At 50.5% G+C, this 21,621-nt stretch overlaps 2 protein-coding genes across 2 annotated transcripts in view; both read right to left on the bottom strand.

Moving 5' to 3' along the window:
* RABL6 (RAB, member RAS oncogene family like 6) overlaps window positions 1-14,239 on the bottom strand; it is a 42,947-nt gene extending 28,708 nt beyond the window's left edge. The window contains exons 1-3 of the mRNA XM_050907956.1: window positions 14,016-14,239; window positions 6,336-6,470; window positions 608-655 (exon numbers count right to left, since the gene is read on the bottom strand). Of these exons, the coding sequence (XP_050763913.1) occupies window positions 608-655; window positions 6,336-6,470; window positions 14,016-14,145 (313 nt within the window). The 5' untranslated portion in view covers window positions 14,146-14,239. The remainder of the gene's footprint in view (window positions 1-607; window positions 656-6,335; window positions 6,471-14,015) is intronic.
* A 1,461-nt stretch (window positions 14,240-15,700) lies between these two features.
* Window positions 15,701-21,535, bottom strand: AMBP (alpha-1-microglobulin/bikunin precursor). The gene is made up of 10 exons (XM_050908094.1): window positions 21,428-21,535; window positions 20,621-20,763; window positions 20,267-20,343; window positions 19,630-19,743; window positions 19,029-19,130; window positions 18,419-18,456; window positions 17,450-17,528; window positions 17,193-17,360; window positions 16,843-17,019; window positions 15,701-15,744 (listed from the first exon to the last, which is right to left on the bottom strand). Exons 1-10 carry the CDS (start codon window positions 21,533-21,535, stop codon window positions 15,713-15,715), a joined length of 1,038 nt encoding a protein of 345 aa, XP_050764051.1. The 3' UTR covers window positions 15,701-15,712.
* Window positions 21,536-21,621: the final 86 nt, after the last annotated feature.

A 21,621-nucleotide genomic window follows, 5' to 3' on the forward strand; every position in this document is an offset into this window, starting at 1 on the left:
GATCTTTATACTCTGACAAAAATCGAAAACTAATGAAAAATGTATTTATACATCATAATACTTTCCTCGGCTAAGCATTTAGAAAAGATTTTGGATTAATATAGTGCATTTTCTGTCCTAAGTGAATTTAAGTAATTGGCTTCTCTTTTATCCTTCCCTCCTGCATACATTATTCACTGCAGATAACATTTTATCAATTTAACAATAGCATTCCTTTACCAAACTTTTATAAACAGAACTTTGAACTCAGTAGCTGTCTAAACATATATAAAACTACAAAGGAGAGAAGATGAAGTTTATTATAAAGTTCAGAGAAACTGAATACACTAAGCAGCAGGCTATTTCATCTGTCACGGAGCACATGAAACAACTGCTTCTGAATACTGGATTTGATCTGAAGTTCGGATTCCAAATAACGGGCTCTAGCATAGGAGACTCCTCTCTCCTTTCCATATTTTTTCAGCAAGTAACATCCATGCACTTGGAAAAAATAAGTACAGACCTTTTTCTAAAGTAGAAGTAGGTATTTCTGAATTCCATGTAAGTTTTGAATTAAAATTGAGAAAGAACAATGAATCTCCATTAGAAAGGAAGTTTTAAATCTTACCTTTGTCAACTACATCCCAGACTTCAACTTTAACAATATCGTCAGTGGCTAAAAGCACAATAAGAACACAAAGAGTTAGCAGAAGGTTTCAGTAAAATGACCAACACTCAACGCTCACCACAGAGAGCCTAACCCAAAGCCAACATTGTGAAAGTAGGCGATGAATATCAAAAGAAAAGTAATTCTTGATTGAGTTAAAAGAAAACCCAAATACAACAGGAAGGCCCGCTGCTGAAGGTCCAGGTTGTACACCAAAACTGTGCTATCTAAACTTCTTAAAGACTCTTAGTCACATAAGTGATAGCTAGATTTCCTTGATGTTTTATGTCAGATTTGAAGCATGTCATAAATATTTTGTGTAGATTCTTTTCATAACATACAGAGGTTTCCATGTTCTTTCAAAACAGATATAAATTTAATTTGGAGAATAAACTCTGGTCTATAACCAAGGCATACAACTGAAAAAAAGGAATATACACCTTAAGGAAGATCAACCTTACTAATAGCACCTTCATGTAAACATGACAAACAGCGCAGGCAGCCCTGCAGCTACAGAAATCCATTCTCTCTGCAAATTTCATGTCACATTTTGTGAAAAATAAGATATTACTAGCAATTTTGCCTCTTAACGAGCTGCAGCATCAGTAAATTATAAGCAACAACATATATTTGAGTTGCTAAAATCTGAAGCGAGACAAGCAAAATTCTAACTACAGAGACACTACTGCTGGTACTGACAGCTAGCAGCTTAACTTTCAGATGGCACGGGGGACAGGCAGCTTTGGTTAGATGCTTCTATTGAATCCAAATAAGCAGTCTGATCTTCATGAAGTTGTTCCAAGAAACAGCTGCTTTTTGGAAATGCTACAGGCTACAAAGCAAAAGCTCGTACTTGGAGCAGCTCTGAATATAAAGCAATGGAATAGGAGGATAATGTCTCAAAGTAGAAAATAATCTCATAGGATGGCACGAGAATCTAGCTAAGCATCATTGTCAAGCCAGGAAACATTTCCTCTACAGAATTCACTGCTGGCTTAACTTAAATGTTTCAAAATATTGTAAAGACAGATGATGAATAAAGGAAAACTTTGATCCTCTGCTTCTGGAGAAAGATCCTTTTTTACATTTATGCATGAAGCAAAATCAGCCTCTGTTTTTCCTCATAGCAACTCCTGCTTATCTTCCGCTTTGCCAGCAGGGCAGTGGGGCACAGGACAAACAGGAGCCTTGCCCAGGCTCAGCCCAGCGAGAACATCACAGGCTCAGCCGGGACTGACAACACAACAGATGTACAGCAGCCTGCAGTACTAAAACTGCCGCTCAAACAGTTCAACTCCCCAAATTAATTCTGTCCCTGAATATTTCTACAGACCATCAAGCCAGGTACGGCTAAAGTCCAGCCACTCCCCATTACTCACTCACCTGGCACCCAACTGTACGGCCAGCTACTCACATGCAGGCACTGGCAGAGCAGGGCTGCTCGAGTCCGTGGCCCGTTCAGGGTGCGCTGTGACCCTGCAGGTGCTGGGACACAGATCAGCTAGTGGAGGTCTGCCCCCAAATTCATACCCTGCAGCTGGGACTGGCAGTGCCGCTGCTGTCCCTGAAGGACAAGGGGACGGACAGACCAGCAAAGTCAATCCTGGCGCCTTTCAACAGTCAAAACTTTCTGCAAAAGGACAGGAGATGTCTTCCTTTCTCAGATGGCAAACTTTGCAGGGGCCCAGGAGGAGTCCAGAGGGCTGCTTGTTCTTTCCAGCAGCACCATGTGAAGCAGCACGTAAGCACATTAACAAGGGGCTTCTGCAGAGAAGCTGGAACCCCATTTCAGAAAAGCAAGCCCTTGGGGTGACGTGCCATGCTCTCCTAGGAGGTGACCCGGTACTTAGCACTGGGACTTTGCCCTCGAGCTCCAGAGATCTCCACCTCCTTATCCTAACACCAAATGCACCCTCAGTTAAGATCTGTTCTCCTGCTGAGTAATTTCCACAGTACTGACATCCTGCTGAGCAGCAGCACTCCCAGATAGCTGAGGAGTTGAACCGTTTGACCCAGAAAGACCTGCTCTACACCCTTTTATCTGAGGGGAAGCACAGAATTTCACAAAGAAACTGACTGCACGAGATCCAAGAAAACCATTTTTCCACACGTGTTTTTCTGCTGTTAGCACCAGTGCTCCTGCTAGCTCATAGCCAATAAGTTCTTCCTTTTTCATCACCAGCTTCATTCCTGATTATCCTGAACACACAAGAGGATAATTAATTTAGTGCTGCTGTGCTGGCTTTGGTATGACTCATACACAGCAGCATTTCACCTCAACGGCTTTGGAAGACATGTTGCAGCAAAAGGAGTGCCAATTCATCCTTTTAACTCTATAACTTGGATTAGCATAAACCATGGATCAAATCACTCAAAAAAATCTCTACTCAGTTGCTATTTGGCTAAGTAACAGCCACTCTGTAGCCAGTGGCACACTACGACATTGCTTTCCCAGAAAACAGTGGAGAGGTGTGAGAAGACTCCAATTGCAAGAAAGCTCATTTAAAAATACGAATCATTGCTTTATGGGTGGGTTCATCACCAAGAATTCACAGGCCCTCAGACATATTTACTCTCATGCAATTACATGATTAACTTCATATGCTCCAGATCACAAATCCTACAGAGCAGAGCAGCTCTGCTGTTCCTCACACTCATCTATAAAGCATGCAAAGTATTTGAACAAAAGTATTTGCCAATTTTTATTTCAGACTCCCTTTCTGAGACTGCCAAACAGAGAATAAAATTGATCTGATTATGGCGAATAGCATAATCTAAAAAAGCGTTCATTAGGGTCAGGAATGGTAACTCCTTACTTGGACACGAAAATTACAAATATCCATTAGAGAGACAATTGGCACAGAAAAGTAATTTTGTTCATTCTGAGTAGGAAGAAATAACTCAAATTCCTCTACCTTTATTAATTCCTCCAGTATAAAATTTCTGAAGCTATGACAAGGTGGTATGTTCCACATCTAAAATATAAATCTTCTAATACCAGGCAATGTATGAATCCTTCAATATTTGACAGCAATTTAATTAACATCCGTAAATATTTGCTACCAGCTACCTCATAATGTTTATTCAAGGTAGCTTGAGAGCATGATCACAGGAAAAACAAACTTCATTTTTCCTCTACAGATTAACTCGGCCAACAGGGCGGTAATTAGATCCGAGCCAATTTCTCAGAGTGCCCCCATCACCCACCTTGGATGGAAAGTTTTCACAGCAGGAAACATACCTTACAATGTTTTTTAAAAAGGGGGTTATTTTTTAAAACACTTTTAAAGAAGGTCAACGGAGAATTTCCTATACTGCTGGAAATTATTACTAAGAAAATAATACAGTGTTTTACAATGTAAAAGAAACACAAATGAAAGGCACAATTTCATGTATAGCCTTCCAGATATTTAGACTAGCTCGGCAACACTTCACCTTGAGAAAAGTCCATCACCATATGTACACATCGCTGTCGACTCTAACCAGCAAGCTCAACAGAAACATATCACATAAATGTTAGAACTAAGCCCTAGAAATAACAACTACACCTGCGGTCACCAACATACAGCAAAAGCCAGCCTCATGTGCAGCTGCTTCCCACCCCAGGATTGCATCCATGTTGAAAAAGCCAGTGCCTAAGCCTCAGCTCAGTAAAAGAACATACAGTCCCTAAAATACGCAGAAACACGCGAGATGACTGGATCTTTCTACACCGTGAACAGTCTCCAAATACCTTTTTGCATGTATACAAAAACCTGCACACATGCATTTTGTATACCTGTTCGTGTATACAAAACCAATTAGGTATGAATAAGCCTCTTACAAATCAAATGCCAGACTCCCAGGCTGTATTTACAAACAGCACTTGTATTACCTACGCTGATTAGAGAAGAAACTGAACTCTGAAGTTTTTACCTATGATATTGCAGAAAACCACAATTAACATTCAGCACACTCTTTAGATTTGGATATCCAAGAAAAAGGTATTTCATTTCTTACTCTGATCTAAGTCTGTTTAGGCTGAAGCATTCAAGTTTGATTTTGGAGATAGTTTCCATCATCCAAACAACTTGTAAGCTCTATGTTCACACACCAGTAACCGATGTGCTGACATTCTGAGAGAGAAGGTGGTGTGGGGGAAGGATGCCACAGCTAAAATACAACATGCCAGCGGTTTCGCTGCAGATGGGGAACACCACTGCATGAACACCGAAAATCTGTCAACGCCTCAGGCCAGCTGATAGGCCAAACATCAGGAAGATGGTACCCAAAATAAAGATACTTTATGAAGAAATGTAGAAGCTAACAGGCACACACCTTTGCATCACGGTCACATGGAGAGTCCCCGTGAAAGAATCGGAAAACCTGTGACATCAGGCTTAGCTCAACATCAGATCCTGAATGAGAGAAAACCGCTAGCTGCACTGAGCAAGGATGACCTGTTTCTCTCCCACATCCAAGGCAAATCTCAACCATCCATCCTTACAAACCTTTTCAACCTCTGTCAAGAGAGAGCTGCCTCACGTGGAAGCCTGTCTTCATAAGGGCACGAGAGTCTCCAGAACTCTGGTTACCAGCTCCCTGTGAATGTACAACAGCAGTATCTGCTCGCTCTCCTTGCGCTGAAGCCTACGAAGGCAACAGAGATTGAGCGCGCACTGTCCCAAGGCTGACTGCTGGTGAACACACCCTGTGGCTCCGTGGTCATTACCACGAGACTTGGGCATCATGGTATCATCCAGCAATACAAATTTGATTGGTGAATTAGACAAAGCACCCAATTTGGTGTTTACCAAAACTGCGTGGGTTTTCTTTCCGTCTGTGAGGAGACAGAGAGTACCCGATTCAACAAAAGGCCAGAGTGGTGCAGATGGACAATGTCTGATAAATGGCAAACTAACTGCTGACCTTCTTTTTAAAGCAAAATCAGTCTTACAGAGCAAGTTCATACTGAATCAGTAGTTCGCCCAACAAGGCTGGGGCATTTTTGATCAGGACTTTTGAAAGCTGGACTTAATGCACTGTTGAATCACAGCTTTACGCAATTTCAATGTCGGCATTGTCTTCTCCAGGCAAGATCCAGGGCTTTCATAGCCACTTTATACTGTCAGAGCAGATGGGGAAAATAAAAAAAATTCACACCTCATCTCTCAGACTCAACCAAGCACTTAAAAAAAAGCTACTAATAAGATACTTCTGTGCTTCAGTTAGTCAGTGTAGAGTTATTAGTACAATGATTTTTAAAACATCACCTTCACCAGTTACAGGATGCTCTTTATATTTTAATCAGTAAAAAACTAGTTTGCATCATGCTATTCACTTCTATGCAACACAGTAACACCAAAAGCAGGGTTAGCCTCAGAGACAGATTTCCATAATAAACCTGTTTTCATTAACAAGTCAAACGTATCACAAATATTTCAAATTTTTTGGATCACCTATTAAACACTTTCCTTGAATTGTGCCTTCCAAAGACCTATCCTTTAGCACTTATAACATATAGTTTCTGAGTGAAGTTATTAAAAACATGACTGAGAAACTGTGAATAATAAACTAAAATAACAAGAGTGATGAGATACCATTTTATCTCCCAAGCAGACACAGAAGAAGCAAACAAGGCTGCAGTGGAATTTCTACCCCCAAGGCACTGTCCCATGACTGTCACTCCCTCTGCCCTCTTCCATCTTACTTTTATAATTCCAGTGGATGCTGGTGACTTGGATCTCCTGAGTTGGAATATATTCCTCAATAAATTTCTTTCCCTGCAGTCGGTGCCAGAGTGTGGTTTTCCCAGTGTTCCTGTCCCCTCGGATGACAATTTTCACTGGGGAAAAGAGCAAGCAGACAAATAAAGTTGATTAAAAACAAATCAAAGAATGCTGTGAAAAGCATGTTAACTTTTTGCAAGCATTATTCAGATGTAATTAGTTCTCCCATATTACACAGGCATGATGGGGTTTGTTAAAAAACATGAGCCTCAGTCATCAAAATTAGTGTTTATTCAGCTACTCACTCTAGCTCAGCAGAAAGAACTGACATCAAGATTGAATCTTCAGAATCTGCACAACTTCAGCCAGCTAAGCCTCTGCTCCTTCCATCTTCCTGCCTTCTCTACCTCTACCTAGCCCTTATTCCCACTGTCATACCCTCTTCCTTTGCTAGCCTTTTACGCCAAGCTTCTCCTTCAATTACCTCCTCTATCATTCCCATTTCTCCTTAAACATTTCTCATTTCTTGAGAAAATAGAATCATAGAATCATTTAGGTTGGAAAGGACGTTGGAAAGGATCATAGAGTCCAACTGTTAACCTAATACTGCCAAGTCCACCACTAAACTACGTCCCTAAGCACCACGTCTACACGTCTATCAAATACCTCCAGGGATGGTGACTCAGCCACTTCCCTGGGCAGCCTGTTCCAGTGCTTGATAACCCTTTCGGTGAAGAAATTTTTCCCAATATCCAATCTAAACCTCCCCAGCTGCAACTTGAGGCCATTTCCTCTCGTCTTATCACTTGTTACTTGGGAAAAGAGACCAACACCCACCTTGCTACAACCTCCTTTCAGGTAGATGTAGTGAGCGATGAAGTCTCCCCTCAGCCTCCTACTCACTTCCTAGACCCAGTTGCCCACTGAAAGCTCAAGGACCAGTTCTCAGCTGAGCCGATTCGGCAGGGTCCTGCGTTCAGAGGTGCTGCTCCCTACATGCCACAGGGGTGTGACTCTGAACCCCGGCACCAGTGAAACCGTTCTTCTGGGATGGTGTTGAGAGAGATGAGAGGCAGCTTCTGGTGAACATCACTGCAGAGTTAAGCTGTCACCGCTCTCAGCTATCCCCAGCTTTCTTGCACTAGGGCAGCATCCTGTTTCCCAGGGGAAGCAGAACAAGACTCTGTACTGCGCTTCAGCTGCATCCAGATGGTCTCAGGTGAGGCGGCAATCCTTGGCAGGGACAAGGGGCAAGGTAGTTTACATTCACTGGGGTCTATCTTAAACTGCCCCCGATAAATTCACCAAACTGCCTCTGTTGATGGCCACAGTTCGATTCAAATTAAATCAAAATCAGTCTATCTTACATGCATTAGAGACAAGCTAAACTGAACCAAAACAAGTGTGCCCCTTTGGGGACATAAACTCACGTAACAAACAGTGAAATAAAACCAAGAGAAACTGAATCTCTGTGGGTCCTCCGTGTGTCAGAGGGACAGTCTCTACCACAGGAGCCAGCCCTTAGCTGGTTTTAGGTGCGGGTGTACTGATGGCACTCGGCAAAGACATTCTCAGAAATTGCAGTCTCAGGTAAAGGCAAAACAGCTCCACTTCCACGGACTGGCCTCGCACCCAGCCGCTGAGGCCACTCAGCTGATCCACCACCGTGTGCCTGTGCACATGTGCTTGCACCCGCAGCAAGGAAAGTCAGTCAATGGAGAAACTCATTCAAACCCTCCCAAGGAAGTGTCCAAAATATCATAAACTGCACACAACCCAGCAAAGTAACTTCTGTAGCAATTAATATCAATGAACTTTCCAGAGTCTACCCTAATGTTACTTTGTTCTTTCTGAAAACACTATGTGTTGTTTTCTAAATTTTCTGTTACATTATGGGATTATTTTTTTTAAATACCATCCTTGTTTTAAGTGGCAACCACAAGGCTACTGGGAAATGTAAGCTCACTTGAAGAGAATTTTTCTGCTTGTGGTTTGAATAGGAGCTATTATCCCCTAGAAAATGGGCCACTCAGAGACGTCTCATGGCAGATTCAGGTGATTGGCATTAGGTTGTGCATCATCATTTGGGCAAAGAAATCTCAGACTGAAGGCTGCCTTCTCTTGTAACTCAGGAGTTATTGCAGGCATTTCAGAGAAAAGTTTAAGAGGTAAACTTTAAGGTAAAACAGACAACATATACAAAGTCTGTGGAAGGGTTTTGTCTGGTGAAATTTTGTGCTGCAGTTCCACTGTGCTTTTGTTGTTGCACACCGAGAGGTACTGCTGTTTATTCTTTTACAAAGTTACTTATTAAAATAGCAAAACGATAATAAAGGCAAAAATGAACATAGTATTTACAGGCTGACTTCACTTACAGGTCCCAGAGCATCTCTGCAGAGACAACAAACCATTTCCTGTCACCCTGTGTGTGATTCTGTTTCCTATTTACAACTGGTGAAACAATCAATGGAGGATTCGTTTGATTTTTCTGAATTAATGCAGCAAGTCCATGGCATAGGCAGAATGAGATTCCATTTGTCCCCTTTAAAACCCAAGCCTTTCTAAATGCTCTCACTGCCTACCTTAGAGAGCCATTTTAAAATTCATATTCCCCCATGAAGTGCAGCATGAGATACCGAAACAGCGAGTTTTAAGGGACAAATAGACCCTTCCTTAAATAGTTAGGCTGCTCTCAAAGTGCACTCTCAGAATCACTCCCAGACAACTTGACTGTGAGCTCTCCCCAGAAGGGGCAATCTTACCTCCCCCAGGACTTTCCTAGTGCCAACAGCGTTATTTGTGCAGCTACACATTGAGTTGGATCAAGGAACTGAACTGGCTGAAAACTAACCCTGAAATTATTCACTTTCAGTTTTCTTCTCTAGCTCAAGTGCCCAGCTGCATGAGCAGTAGGTGCAGCACGCGGGAGGCACGGCTGGAGTGGCGAGGAGATCACCCCCACCCCTGAGCAGCTCACATTTAGATCAACGTAGGGTGCTTGTGGCACCACATGCTCAGTTTGGACAGGTCCAACGGCCCTTTCCAGCTTCAGCACTCTCCATGTTAGGATCTCTTTCCTCCTACATAGTGCATGAGTTTTCTCTGACTTTTTTCCTGAAGAAAGAAAAAGTCTTTAAAAACAGAACAGGAAGAAGGCAGGTGATGTAAATAATTTTTATCAAAACAAGATCTGTATTTGGGACTTTGGCTGGGGCAGGTCTACTCAATGACAGGCATCTGCAAGACAGGAAGAGCTGAGTGAGCTTCAGGGCACAGCCAGGCAGGTAAATCACAGGCCTGGGCTGTGTCTGAATGTTGAAAGAGGACCAGTAATTATGGGTGAGGTTAGTACTGTTACCTACGGGACAGCAACAATTGCTGCCTTATTTTGATTTTAAGTTAAATCAGTACTTACTGCAAACAGCCATAGGTTTGTAGCAAAGACAGGAGAATAATCTGTGGGAAGAAGGGTAGGGATGGGGAATAGATCAAGATGTGAGGAAAAAGCTAAACAAATCACTTTATTCATATTGCCACTGCATCAGGAAAAACAGAGGGATTTCCATGCTCCAGATGGGGAAATGGAAGCAGAGCAGTGAAGATACAGGCCCAGAGAGCAGGTCTCAGACCAACTCAGAACCAGAAATCTGGAATTCCCAGCTCTGCCCATATTCCTCAGGACACTGCAGCAGCTAAGGATCTCAGACCCCGCAGCAAAGATCCCCAAACTCCTCTGCTAATCATCCCTATACGGAGGGTCATAACCTTGCCCTCATTAAGGTTTTTGGGACTGTGACTACAAGGCTGCAATTCAAATGCTTTAAGCTGGTTCTGCTGCCAAAAGAAGCACACCTGATCTGCAGACACCCCCAAGCACACTTCCCGGGGGGAACAGGCCAGACAGCAGTCAAAGCAGGTTTGCCACATGTTGCCCAAACACCTGCATCAGCCGTAGGAGAAAACAAGAGATGGCAGGAAGCAGCAGGAAGAGGGAAGCCTTTCTTTTGGGAGTAGTGCTGAAGGAAAATACTTAATAAAACTACAATCAGAGTGTGGGAACTACTATTCTAAAACAACACAAAAGAAGTAAGGACTATAATGCTTACCAAAAAGATACACAGTATTAATTAAGTTTTGACTTTTAAAGCACATTTTAGGCAGAAAAGTAGCAAGGGGAGGGCCTGGGGGGAATTCTTGGAGCTACTGACCTTGGTATTTCAGCACTGGTGACTGTTCAGGCAGGCCTGCAGCTCACCAGGAGAGCAGCCCATGCTCCAGGCACACACAGCAGCGGGGTTTGTCGAGTGGCGTGCACACTGGATGCAGTGTTAAGAATAAAGCCCAGAGCAGAAGGCGTACGGTGTTCTGGGGAAGAGGACGGATGGATCTGAACCTTTAGCACTTCCACGTCTTTTGCTCCTGTCACTGATCATCAATGGATAACTCCCAGGGAATCCTCTTGCCAGGGTAACCCAGCCAGAACCGTTCATTTCACCCTTGTTTGCCCATCACTGCCTTACATAAACTTTCACGTTTGAGTAACCTGGTGTTGGTGCTTCCTTCTGTAATTTGTCTTGTAATTTGTTCAAATAAGCACTGCTGCCAAAGGAATGAGATCTACCTTGCTCTCTCTCCACCGAGCCTACTTGCTCTGGCCTGTGCTACCCTCCCTGGGCCAGCACAGCTATCCGAATGGTGATGCAGCAGACCTGATCCAAGTTCAGGCTATCCCAAGCAGGAAAAGAAGAGCAAGTTTTTACAAAGATTGGTTCCCCATACTTGGAACCGTGATCTCCCATAAACATCAGGGCCATTACATATATGGTACAGACCCACATTATTTTCACCTCTGTACCTTCCATCGTGCTCAGGGAACCCTGGAGTTATTTGGGCCATGGTATATAAAACACAGGAGCTCCAAGTGAATGATAAAGAGAGCAAATAAGGAGTGTGTGTGCTGGGAATGCAGTATGAAAATGCTTTTGTTGTGAAATAGGATGTCCCATGCAGAGGAAGTGACTGCTGCCGAAGGCTAATACTGGCCTTTGCTCTCACCATTTCATTAGAAATCTAAACCTACCCACCCTGCAACACTCTTCCTTTTGAAAACTTAACTGAGTGGGAGAGAGACTGTCAAAACAAATCATTTTGGTTCCACTTAGAGGTGCACACTATCCAGTGCTTGTAATCCTCAGTGCCATTAAACCACCACACACTCTTCAGTAGCACCTCAAACGGGGGGGGCTGTCTGGTTACAAAATGTACTTGACAGCCGCGAAGGCTGGCACAGCGTGGCCTGTTCTGAGCCCTGCAGTGAGGCACCAAGAGCCAGGTGACAAGGCCCGTGTCCTGGCCATTTGCTGCCCACTTTATCAGCAAGCAACCCAAGGCATTCTCGGCACACTAAATATAATTCTGGGAAGGAAACAGGCTTCAGTTCACGATCAGTAATGGTCTATGAAAGCAAGGAAATGTTTCTGTAAAACCAGTCATCACAGCACCCTCTGGTTTAGGTTCAGGCAACTCCAGGGGAACGGAGGAGTTTTAAAGATCTGTGTTTGTTAACGGTGGCTACAAAACACATCTTGCACTCCTCTGCTGAATGTCATGTCTTTGCTAAGAAAGGAGCATTGGCAATGCGTAGGATTAGCAGCTCTGCCCTTCCTGAGCAATGGCCCTTGTAACGACATTCCTTCACAGCCCACCTTCAACTGAGACCACCTCACCGTGCTGGAACCTACCCCATCTATCCAGTGCCATGGCTATGTAGGGTACTTCGAAGCCCTTTCGTAAGCCTGCCTGTATCTCCTATAAATATTATATAACAGCTATCCTGGGAAGAGTTACTATGGAGATTGGAAAGCTTCCCTTAAGGCAGTGACAGAAAGCTGCAGTTTTATTCCAGATATGAAAGCAGCAACTAGAACACAAATCCTGATAAGACAGAGCACAAATCAAAAAGCTTTCCCGAGGCTTTTGGTAATGACACAAAAAGCAGCAAAGCTACAGTTGGTAGCTCAGCTGTTGGCATTTTTGGTCTTGCTGTATTAATGGCAAGCAGGTACACATCCACACAGGTTCGTCGACAATGCAGCTAGTCAACACGTAACGAAGAGTTGGCCCCGTCGACTGCTGTGCCAGCAGGATGCAGCTGATCCGTACTGTCTGCAGCACAAATGTTCACTGTCTGAAAAGTCAACTCCTTTCTCTTACATAATTCACAAGCTGGTATTAGCTACCTGATCTCAAACATGTACCAGTGAAGCACGTGGATGTGTTCTGGTCTGTGGGTTGCACGAAGCGTCTGCACAGATCAATAGTCTTTAACTAGCAGATCTCCAGGTATGTGTTTAATGATGCAGTGCTGTATTGCAAGGCACAATAGTTTCATCCTCACCCCCTGTCTTTCACTGGCAATCAAGTCTCTTAGCAGTAACACCGTGCTTCTGTTTGCATTCATGACTGCTTGCTAAGACACTAATTTTCTAAATGAAGCACTACTGGCATATCTAACAGATGTGCTATGGATAAAGGCACCAAATGCTCTCCCTAGTAAAGCAGAGAGCTTCAAAACATATCAGTTCAAAAGCACAGTCAATAGTGATACTACTAAACAAAGCAAAAAAAGCCCCAAACCCCAAAGTGCTAACCTCTCCCTTCACGTTCTGTTTCAGATTAAGATCCAACATAAGCTCTATTCCTCCAACACGTGTGCCTTTACAGAAATTACTCAGTGCCACGTTTACAAATCAGTCTCCTTCCCAACTGCCAATCTCTCGGCCTGCTGCAATCTGACTTCACTGCCTGCCTGGATCCACACAGACGAGCTGATACTCGCAGCGCTCTCTGGTACCATCTCTATTTTCAGCGAGGATGACTTAACTACTGTCCCTGTCTCACAATTGTTACTTTGGGATGTATTTCACACACTTGCAGTGCCCTCCTGAAACATTATATTAGAAATAACCTTTACTGAGCTTCAAGGGACAAATGCAACCCTAAGCCTCAACACTGAAAGTAAAAAAATTCTGAAAACGTTTCCTGAGAAAAGAGCAAACGTATCAGTTACAGAACAGATAGTGAGAATGAAATTATGTACCAAGGGCACATAAAGGCGTACATCACTCACCTTTTATTAAAGCCTGGCAGGGCAAGAGCTTTTCAATAGACCCTTATCATATAACCACTAGAGCTTAATTATAAATACCATTATGCTGGGCTGCAGGGAAGGTCACCCACACACTCAGGGGAGCTACTCTCTTGATGCTTTGATGCTTTAACTGACAAAAATTGATTTAAAAGGAACTCTCTCTTGTGCCACTGTCAGCGGAAAGCAGGCAGCCATTCAGGACATCTGCTGACTGGGGACACTGCTGCACTACAGGTTCCCAAGTCCCGCACAGAAAGATAAAAGTTTCCCATCCCTTACTCCTCCCACGCTTCCGCAAGCTCTAACATTTAATTGCAAACTCGGCTTTGGGCGAATACTGGCAAAAGCACCACCATGCACAACGAAAGCATATGCATTTCACAGTCCCACCGGGGTCCCTGGGCACGCCATGGGGCATCAGATGGGACTGACCGATGCGGCTTGCCTCCCGCCCGGGGCTGGCTGTGCCCCCCCCCGACAGACCCCCCCCCGAAGCTGGGCTCCGACTCACTGTTATACTGGACTCCCTTGGCAAACCTCCTCTGCAGAGCCTGGTTCATGGACTGCAGCCCCGCAGGGATATTCTTGTCTCTGACCGGAGCCTGGTCCGAGCCCACCAGCTTCTTCAGGGCTGAGAACATCTTTCTGGTCCCACACCTGCGCCACCACCGCCAGGAAAAGGGCCGCTGCTCCGGGGCTCAGGGGCAGGGCGGCCCCGGGGGGGGCATAGGGGGAGGTCACGGCTCGGGGAGGGGGGGGGGGGGCGCGGGTAAATCAGGGCCGGGGCAGGGCTGGTCCGGCCATGAGGGGCCTCCCGGGCTCGGCAGGGCGGAGGGGTGCGGGCTGGGCTCGGCCCGGCCCGGCCCGCCGCGGCGGGGAGGGGGCTCAGCCGGGGCCCCGCCGTGTGCCGGGGAGGGGGCGCTAACCGGGCATGGCCCGGGGCTGGGGCGGCGCAGGGGGAAGGGGGCGATGGGGCCGGGGCGGCGGCTCAGCCCCGCCGGACGCCGCCGCTGCTCGGGGCCGGGCGCGGGGAGCGGAGGCGGCACGGGGCTCCCGCCGCCGCCGCCATCTTGCCTCTTCCGCCTGGCCGCCGGGAAACGGGGCGCGCGCGGCGCCGGCTACGGCGGCCGGCAGGGGCCAGCGCAGCGCGGCCGGCGGCGGGGCCCGCGCGTGTCCTGGGCCCGCGGGGCCGGGGCACGGCGTGGGCGCGACCGCCTGTGACCCCTCCCCCCCCCCAGGCCAACCGTAGCCTAACCCTTCCAAGGCCCCGGCATGTGACCCCCATAATCCTTGTCATCCCCTCCTGGGACCCCATAGCCCCCCAAGACTCCCCCAAAACCCTTGCAATCCCCTCCTGTGAGCTGCATAGCCCCCCCCACCCGTGACCCCCATAAACCCTGTAACCCCCTCCTGGGACCTCCATAGCTGCCCCAGGACCCCCATAAGCCCTATAATCCCCTCCTGGGGCTGCCTCAGCATCCCTGGGACCCCCCCAAAACACTTCTAACCCCCTCCTGGGACTCCTATAGCCCCCCGTGATCCCCATGACCCCTGTAATCCCCTCCTGCAACAACCCCATTTTCCCCCTGTGACCCACATAACCCCATAATTCCCTCCTGTGACCCCTCAGGGTCCCCTCTGACACCCCGTAATCCCTTGCTGTAAACCCCATGTAACCCCCCCGTGATCGCCATCCCTCCCCATGATCCCTACCCCGGCCATGACTGGGCCTCCCCCGTCCCACCATGACCACGACGCAGCAGCAATTATTCATCTTTAGGGAGGAGCAGGCACCCGTTCCCCCCCTTGCTGTCCCCTTCCCGGCTGCCCATCACCATCCCTTGGGAAATGGGGGACCGAACCCCCCCAGTGGGATGCCCTGAGCCCCTCAGTGCCCCGTTGGCCACCCCAGCACCGCGTGGGTAGAGGGCAGCGGGCTGAGGAAGGGGCAGAGACTCAGTGGGGAGCACCCAGCAACCCCGCAAAGGGAGGGACACCTCACCAGGGAGGCCAGCGAGGACCCCACAGCATCCCCTGCCCCTCCTGGACCCCCTACCCTGCTCCCCACCGGCTCGAGGATGGACACTGGGCTCGTTGGTCACATTAGAGACATTTACTGCTGGAGGCATCTCCTGTGCTGCCGGCAGCTGCCGGCACCCTCCTGCGGGGCCCCGGTGCTGGGTGCCGGCAGCTCGTCCTCTGCCCGCGTCAGTTTGACAGATGCAGAAACTCCTCGTCCTCTGCAAGCGGAGAGACGTGAAGGGTGACGGACAGACCCACAGACCCCCTCCTCGCTCCGCAGACAGACAGCGATGGTTGCTGCTTCCCACTTTGTCCCTGCCGCCAGTGATCGGGGGAAGTGGTCTAGAGCCTCCGTGCACCCCTGTGCTGTCCTGGGCTGTCACATCATGTCCCACCACCCGCCGTGGTGGCATTAATGCACTTTATATTGGTGACAGGGATAATAAAAGATGGGCTCTGCCCTAAGACACGTTACTCTGGCCCCATCGCCCATCCGTGGGGGCACGGTAAGCCCCCAGCTCCTGGCCTGCTGGGAGCAGGCTCGCCCAGGGCTGGCTGTGGTTGAAGACCCCTGAGCTCGCTCCTCTCTGTGGGAAGATTTCCCCTGCCACGCTCCCGAAAACCTGCTTGTCCATTCACCTGAGGACTGAGCGGTGCCCGTTGCGTCTCCCAAGGAAGTTCAATATGGAAACCCCTGCGCTGACTAGAGCTGGAGGGTCTGGCAGGAGTCGCACGGAGGGTACACCCCCAACGGGGACCCCGGTTTGGTCCTTATTTGGTGTCAGGGTCCCTACACACCCCCAAATCTTGCAGCCACTCTTTCCTCACTGGCATCCCCTGCCCGGGGCCTGTTGCCTCCACTGCTCCCCACTGCACCCCAGCTTGCTTGGGGCCATTCCCCCTTTTATCAAGACTGTTTTGAAGTTCAGTCGTGGCCTCAGTACCTACACAGTCCCCCTGTGCGATACCGTCTGTAGATTAATGACCATATTCCTCAGTCCATCAGAGTCCCCGACCCAGGACAGACCCATCCCAGGCACAGCACAAAACCATCCCAGACCCATCCTGGACCCATGACAGACCCATCCCAGACTTACCCTGGACCCAGGACAGACCCATCCTGAACCCATCCAGATCCAGGACAGACCCATCCCAAGACCCATCCCAGATCCAGGACAGCCCTGTCCCCATCCCAGGCAGACCCAGCACACCCAGACCCAGCCCAGAGCAGGACAGGAGATGGTGCAGGCTGCTGCCCCGGCTCCCCCGGCACAGCGCAGTGCGGTGCGGGCAGGGTGCGGGCAGGGTGGGGGTACCTGCCAGCGGAGGAGCCCCACAGTACTCCTTGCACTCCTTCTCCGAGTAGAACTGGTTGCCGTTGCCCTTGCAGCCTCCGTAGCTGAACGTGATGCACTTGCCCTGAGCCGCGTCGAAGGCCCAGCGCGTCACCAGCTTCTGGCAGGGACCCTGGACGATGGGCAGCCTGCAGGCAGCTGTGGGGACAGGGGGCTGCTCTGAGGGCAGGGGGTTCAGGGCCCCCCACACCTCCCACATGGATGCCGGACACGTGGGGTTCGAGGCCATTCTCAGATCCCCTCTGATGCCTCATCAAAGGCACCTCCCGTGCCCTTGTCCCGCCGGGATGTCTCCTGGTCGCCCCGCTCACCCTCCGTCCGGCATGCCTGCAGGCACTCCTTCTCCGAGTAGAAGTTGTTGCCGTTGCCCAGACAGCCGCCGTAGAGGAAGGTTTCGCAGGCCATGGAGGAGGAGTTGTAGAAGAAGCGGGAGAGCATCCCGCTGCAGGGCCCGGGGTCCCGGCTCAGCCGGCACGAGTCTGTGGACAAGCGTGGCATGGGCCGTCACGGGCAAACGGGGATGCAGGGCAGGGGGACGCCCGATGCAGCCCCCTTCCCTGGGACATACCTTCCTTATTGCCGATGTAAGGGGGCAGGGGTCCCGCGGCCGAGCCCTCCTCGGGGGGCAGGACTGCTCTCCGCGCTCTCTGCACAGGGAGGGAAGCACAGAGCTGCCGTCAGCCCCTGCCCATGGGACCTGCTGTCCACCCCATCGCCCTTGGACCCTCGCTGCCCCCGGGATGGGCTGTGTCGGGGGCAGCTCTGCTGGGTGCTGCAGCCCGTGCAGGCTCCAACCCTCCTCGCTGCTCCCAGCACGTCTCCAGTCATTGATCTTGGGTCAACAGGCTGTGATCCCTCCACACCCCATGGTCTTCCCAGCCCTGTGCTCATCCTGGGTGGGGGCCAGGATCACGTGTTGTGGATAAAGACACCCAAAGTGCCCCAGTCATGCCCTGTGCTGGGGACGTGTCTCTGCTCTCGCTGATGCAAGGTGGTGTGTTACCTGCTCTCGAGTCAACTGGGTTGTTTCTCCTATGGAAGTCCCATCCCCTCTTGAAAATCTTTCTAAACTGAACCCTGTGAGACTGGGAGGTGCTCAGTGATGGCAGCCGAAGGACCAGTGGGGTGCTGAGCTGCCTCCCCATCCCTGGAGAGGGAGTCTAAAGCCTGGCTGGAACAGTCACAGGCAGGCAAGGAGCAAGAAGACACCAGGCTCCGCATGCGGCAACTTTCACCCCGTGATAAAAATCAGAGCAGGAAACGGCCATTGTCGTCCGCTTGGAAATGAGCCCTGGTGCCCACCTTGCCCCCAGGACCCTCATCCTGCCGCCTGCGCCTGCCTGTGCCCCCATCCTCGCAGGCAAACCCTGTCAGTGGAGATGAAAGAGCATCTCCCAGGGTGGTCAGTGGAGCCGCTGCCCAAATGTGTCCTGCCCACAGAGCCTGGTCCCCGGACACCGGGTCTCCAGTGGGTTTGGCTTGGAGGGGATGTCCCCAGCCTTGATCCATCTCAGGAGGTCCCAGCTGGACCACTCACCTGGGGGGCAGTTGCAGTCTCCTGAGGAACGCATTCACCTGGCCCAGATGACAGGAGAGAAGACCAGCAGTGTGAGAGGGGAGGCGTCCTGACAAACTCATCTCACCGTGGTCCTGCACCATGCACACACAGGGCCCCGGGGAAGGGGACGCCCTCCCAGTTTCACCCCAACATTCTTCCCCTCTTGCTGCTTTCCACCTCCCACTGGCATGAGCATCACCCTAAAATCCCCACACCTACCTGCATCATGCTAGCACCTTCTGAACCCCAGGCTGAGCAAGGAGCTCCTCAGGTCCTGGGAGCACCCAGCCATGGGGAGCAGTCGTGAGTGTCCCTGGGTGTCCTGCGCCCCTGTCCCAGCACAGTGTTGTGGGTGCATTGACCTAACAGCCCAGCAAGGACCCCACCGACTGGAAGCTGGTGGAAGCCTGACTGATACATGGCCTTATCTCCTTCCCATCCCATCCCATCCCACCAAAGCCCTCCTCTCTCCTCCCTCCATCCTGACCGTCCCCCACCTCCCCAGCCTCGCACACCAAGGACCAGCCCCAGTGCACCGGCATGCGGGGGGACAGGCAGCATGAGAGGCACGTGCCTCACGGTGGGTTACCTCTGTTGGCCAGGATGAAGATGGAGTCCGCGGGGATGCCCATCTCCAGAGCCAGCTGCTGGAAAGCCTCAATGAGGTCCTCCCGCAGCTCCGGACTCCTCCCTGGGCCAAGGGAACAGGCTGTGAGCAGGATTGGCATAGGAAGGGGTCTGCATGCAGCCCCCCAACCACCCACCGACCCACAGAGCTCAGGCAGCTGCAGGCAGGCCCAGTACCAGCCCCCTGGTCCTTCCCAACCTCTCCTCCGTGATTCTTGACCAGCCTTGACCAAGGACTTGGACAAAGTGGTTTTAATATTTCTCAATCATGAAAGACAGCATCTCCTGCCCCTTCAGGGCCTGGGTTTCTTCCAAGCAGATATTGCCACCTTCATCCCAAATGACAGACTGGTTTGGACATTCATTGTGTGATGTGGCTCTAAGCTGAGCCATAAGACTCAACATCTGCAGTGCCAAAGATGAGCTGGTCCAAGGTACCACTTCCAAAGCCACGATCAGGTCCCTCAAGGCCAAGGGACCTGAGGGACCCTTGGGTGGTGTTTCTGAGCTGCATTGGCCCACCCCAGAGCCTGCTTGCCCACAAGTGCCATAGCCAGACGTACCATACAGCTTCAGGGTGGTGCTTGGACCAAAACTACTCTTCTTCTTCATCAGAATGACAGCATATTCTTCATAGTTGGTGCGGAGCACGTAGGACCGGATAGACACGTCCCATTCTGGGTGAGACAGAGACACAGGGGACATCATTCCTGCCCCTCAGGGAGAAATGGGGCAGTGTAAGACAGCCCCAGAGCTGGGGGCTGAGATCAGGCAGCTAATTCAAGAAAATAGCTGATTTTTGGGAAGCAGACTCTGATACAGTCCTGACTCCCTTTAGGCTCACCAGCCTCTTCTTAGTTGAGGGGATTGGAAACCAAGGGTTGCAGACAACTGAGATACCACCAATGCTCCTGAACATGGCTGGTGGGAGCCTGCCCCAGCTTGGGACCTTGGGGACTGGAGAGATCTGCTGGAACATCTGATCGTCCCGTGCCTATGCAGGGACAGTGCTGAAACGGCCCCTTTCCCCCAGCTTCACTCCATACTTTGGCTGGAAATGACCCAAAGTGTGCAGCGGCTTCTGAGCCCTGCTCTCCTGAACCCCTTCCCCAGCCACCAGCTGTGCCCAGCGCTGGTTCCCATCACCCAGCCACGCCGCAGCTCTTGGGGCCGACCAGGTCGGCAGCAAGCCCAACTTACTGGGGTTATAGTAGGTGTATTTGCCGGGGGTGCTGGTTTTCTGGTACTCTCCCGAGATGTGCGTGCAGTCACCTTGCCTAGAGGGAGGAGGAAAACAATCAGCTGCTCGGAGTGATCGTTTTTCCTGGTTATTGCACGAAAATCGTGTCTGGGGCACCGAGGCCATGGCACGGGACCCCCAAAATCCCCCTGCCCAAGGCATTGGGTATTTGAGCCCAATCCAGCCCCTCCTCAGGGCTCTGATGCCAGCCAGAGCAAGCAAACCCTGTGTCTTGTCCCAGCCCCCGGGAGATGGAGTGCCCCTGGGTGGGGTGGCTTTGGAGGAGGCTCGAGCACCCACGGCAGTGCCCGTACCGCAGCCTGGTGCTGGCGGTGCTGATCTGGTCGGCGCTGGGGCCAGGGCCCAGCACCAGGGTGCCCATGCTGAACTTCTCCTTGTAGTTCTTCATCCATTTGCAGGTCGTGCCGATGGCGATGTCATACCACTTCCCATACATCTGCAGGGAGAAGAAAGGGACATCTCCACCACGAGCCCTCTCCACCAAGGTGGGACATCTCCTGGTTTTCTGCAGAGCTGAAATATTCATGGCCCAGAGAGCAACTGGGGGGTGATGGTACAGGGTGCCGAGGCCAGAGCTGATGCAGGATTAGCACCGAGCAGGATTTCCCTGGGTCCCCTGACCACCAGGCAGAGCTGGAGGCATCAGGCTGGCATCCCGCCGTGTGTCCCGGGGGAGCCCAGACCCAAGGCACACATGCGGGGCTGCGCAGAGCCTGGCAGGGGACAGGGCTGCCTGCGGGCGATCTCCCAGGCAGCCTGCATCCCGCAGGAATCCTGCGCGCTGGGGCTGCCTGCGGGCCCTGCCCACACCTCTTAGGCTGGGCAGATCAACAGACGTCTCACAGGATTCATCTGCCCCAGCTGCTCGGGCTCCAGCCCCCCTGCCTGGGTGTTTGCTGGGGTGAGGCCGTCCCGAAGGCTGGTGCTGGCGGGCTGGCACCCCCTGACCGGCACCCAGGGAGGGCCACGCTGCCAACGCCTGTCCCGCACAGCCTGACATGGGCATAGGTAGTATTGCCCTTCTTTCTGGAGGAAAATGAAATAAAGCTTTTCCCCAACCCTTCTGCCCCCAGAATTAAGGGACCGCAAGCCGCCATTACCCGCTCAGCCTCAAAATTCTCCTGCACTTGGATATCCTCATCTTGGTCCCCGACGGGGGTCCCGCTGGCCACAGCAAAGAAGAGGAGGGAAAGGAGACCGCAAAACATCATGGCTGGTGGCTTCAGAGTGCCGCTGAGCCCCAGCATGCCAGCAGGATCCCGGACTCTGCGCTGTCCCTACTGCGCAGCAGTGT

Source organism: Gymnogyps californianus, chromosome 18, assembly GCF_018139145.2.
Source record: "Gymnogyps californianus isolate 813 chromosome 18, ASM1813914v2, whole genome shotgun sequence".
NCBI classification, from domain to species: domain Eukaryota; kingdom Metazoa; phylum Chordata; class Aves; order Accipitriformes; family Cathartidae; genus Gymnogyps; species Gymnogyps californianus.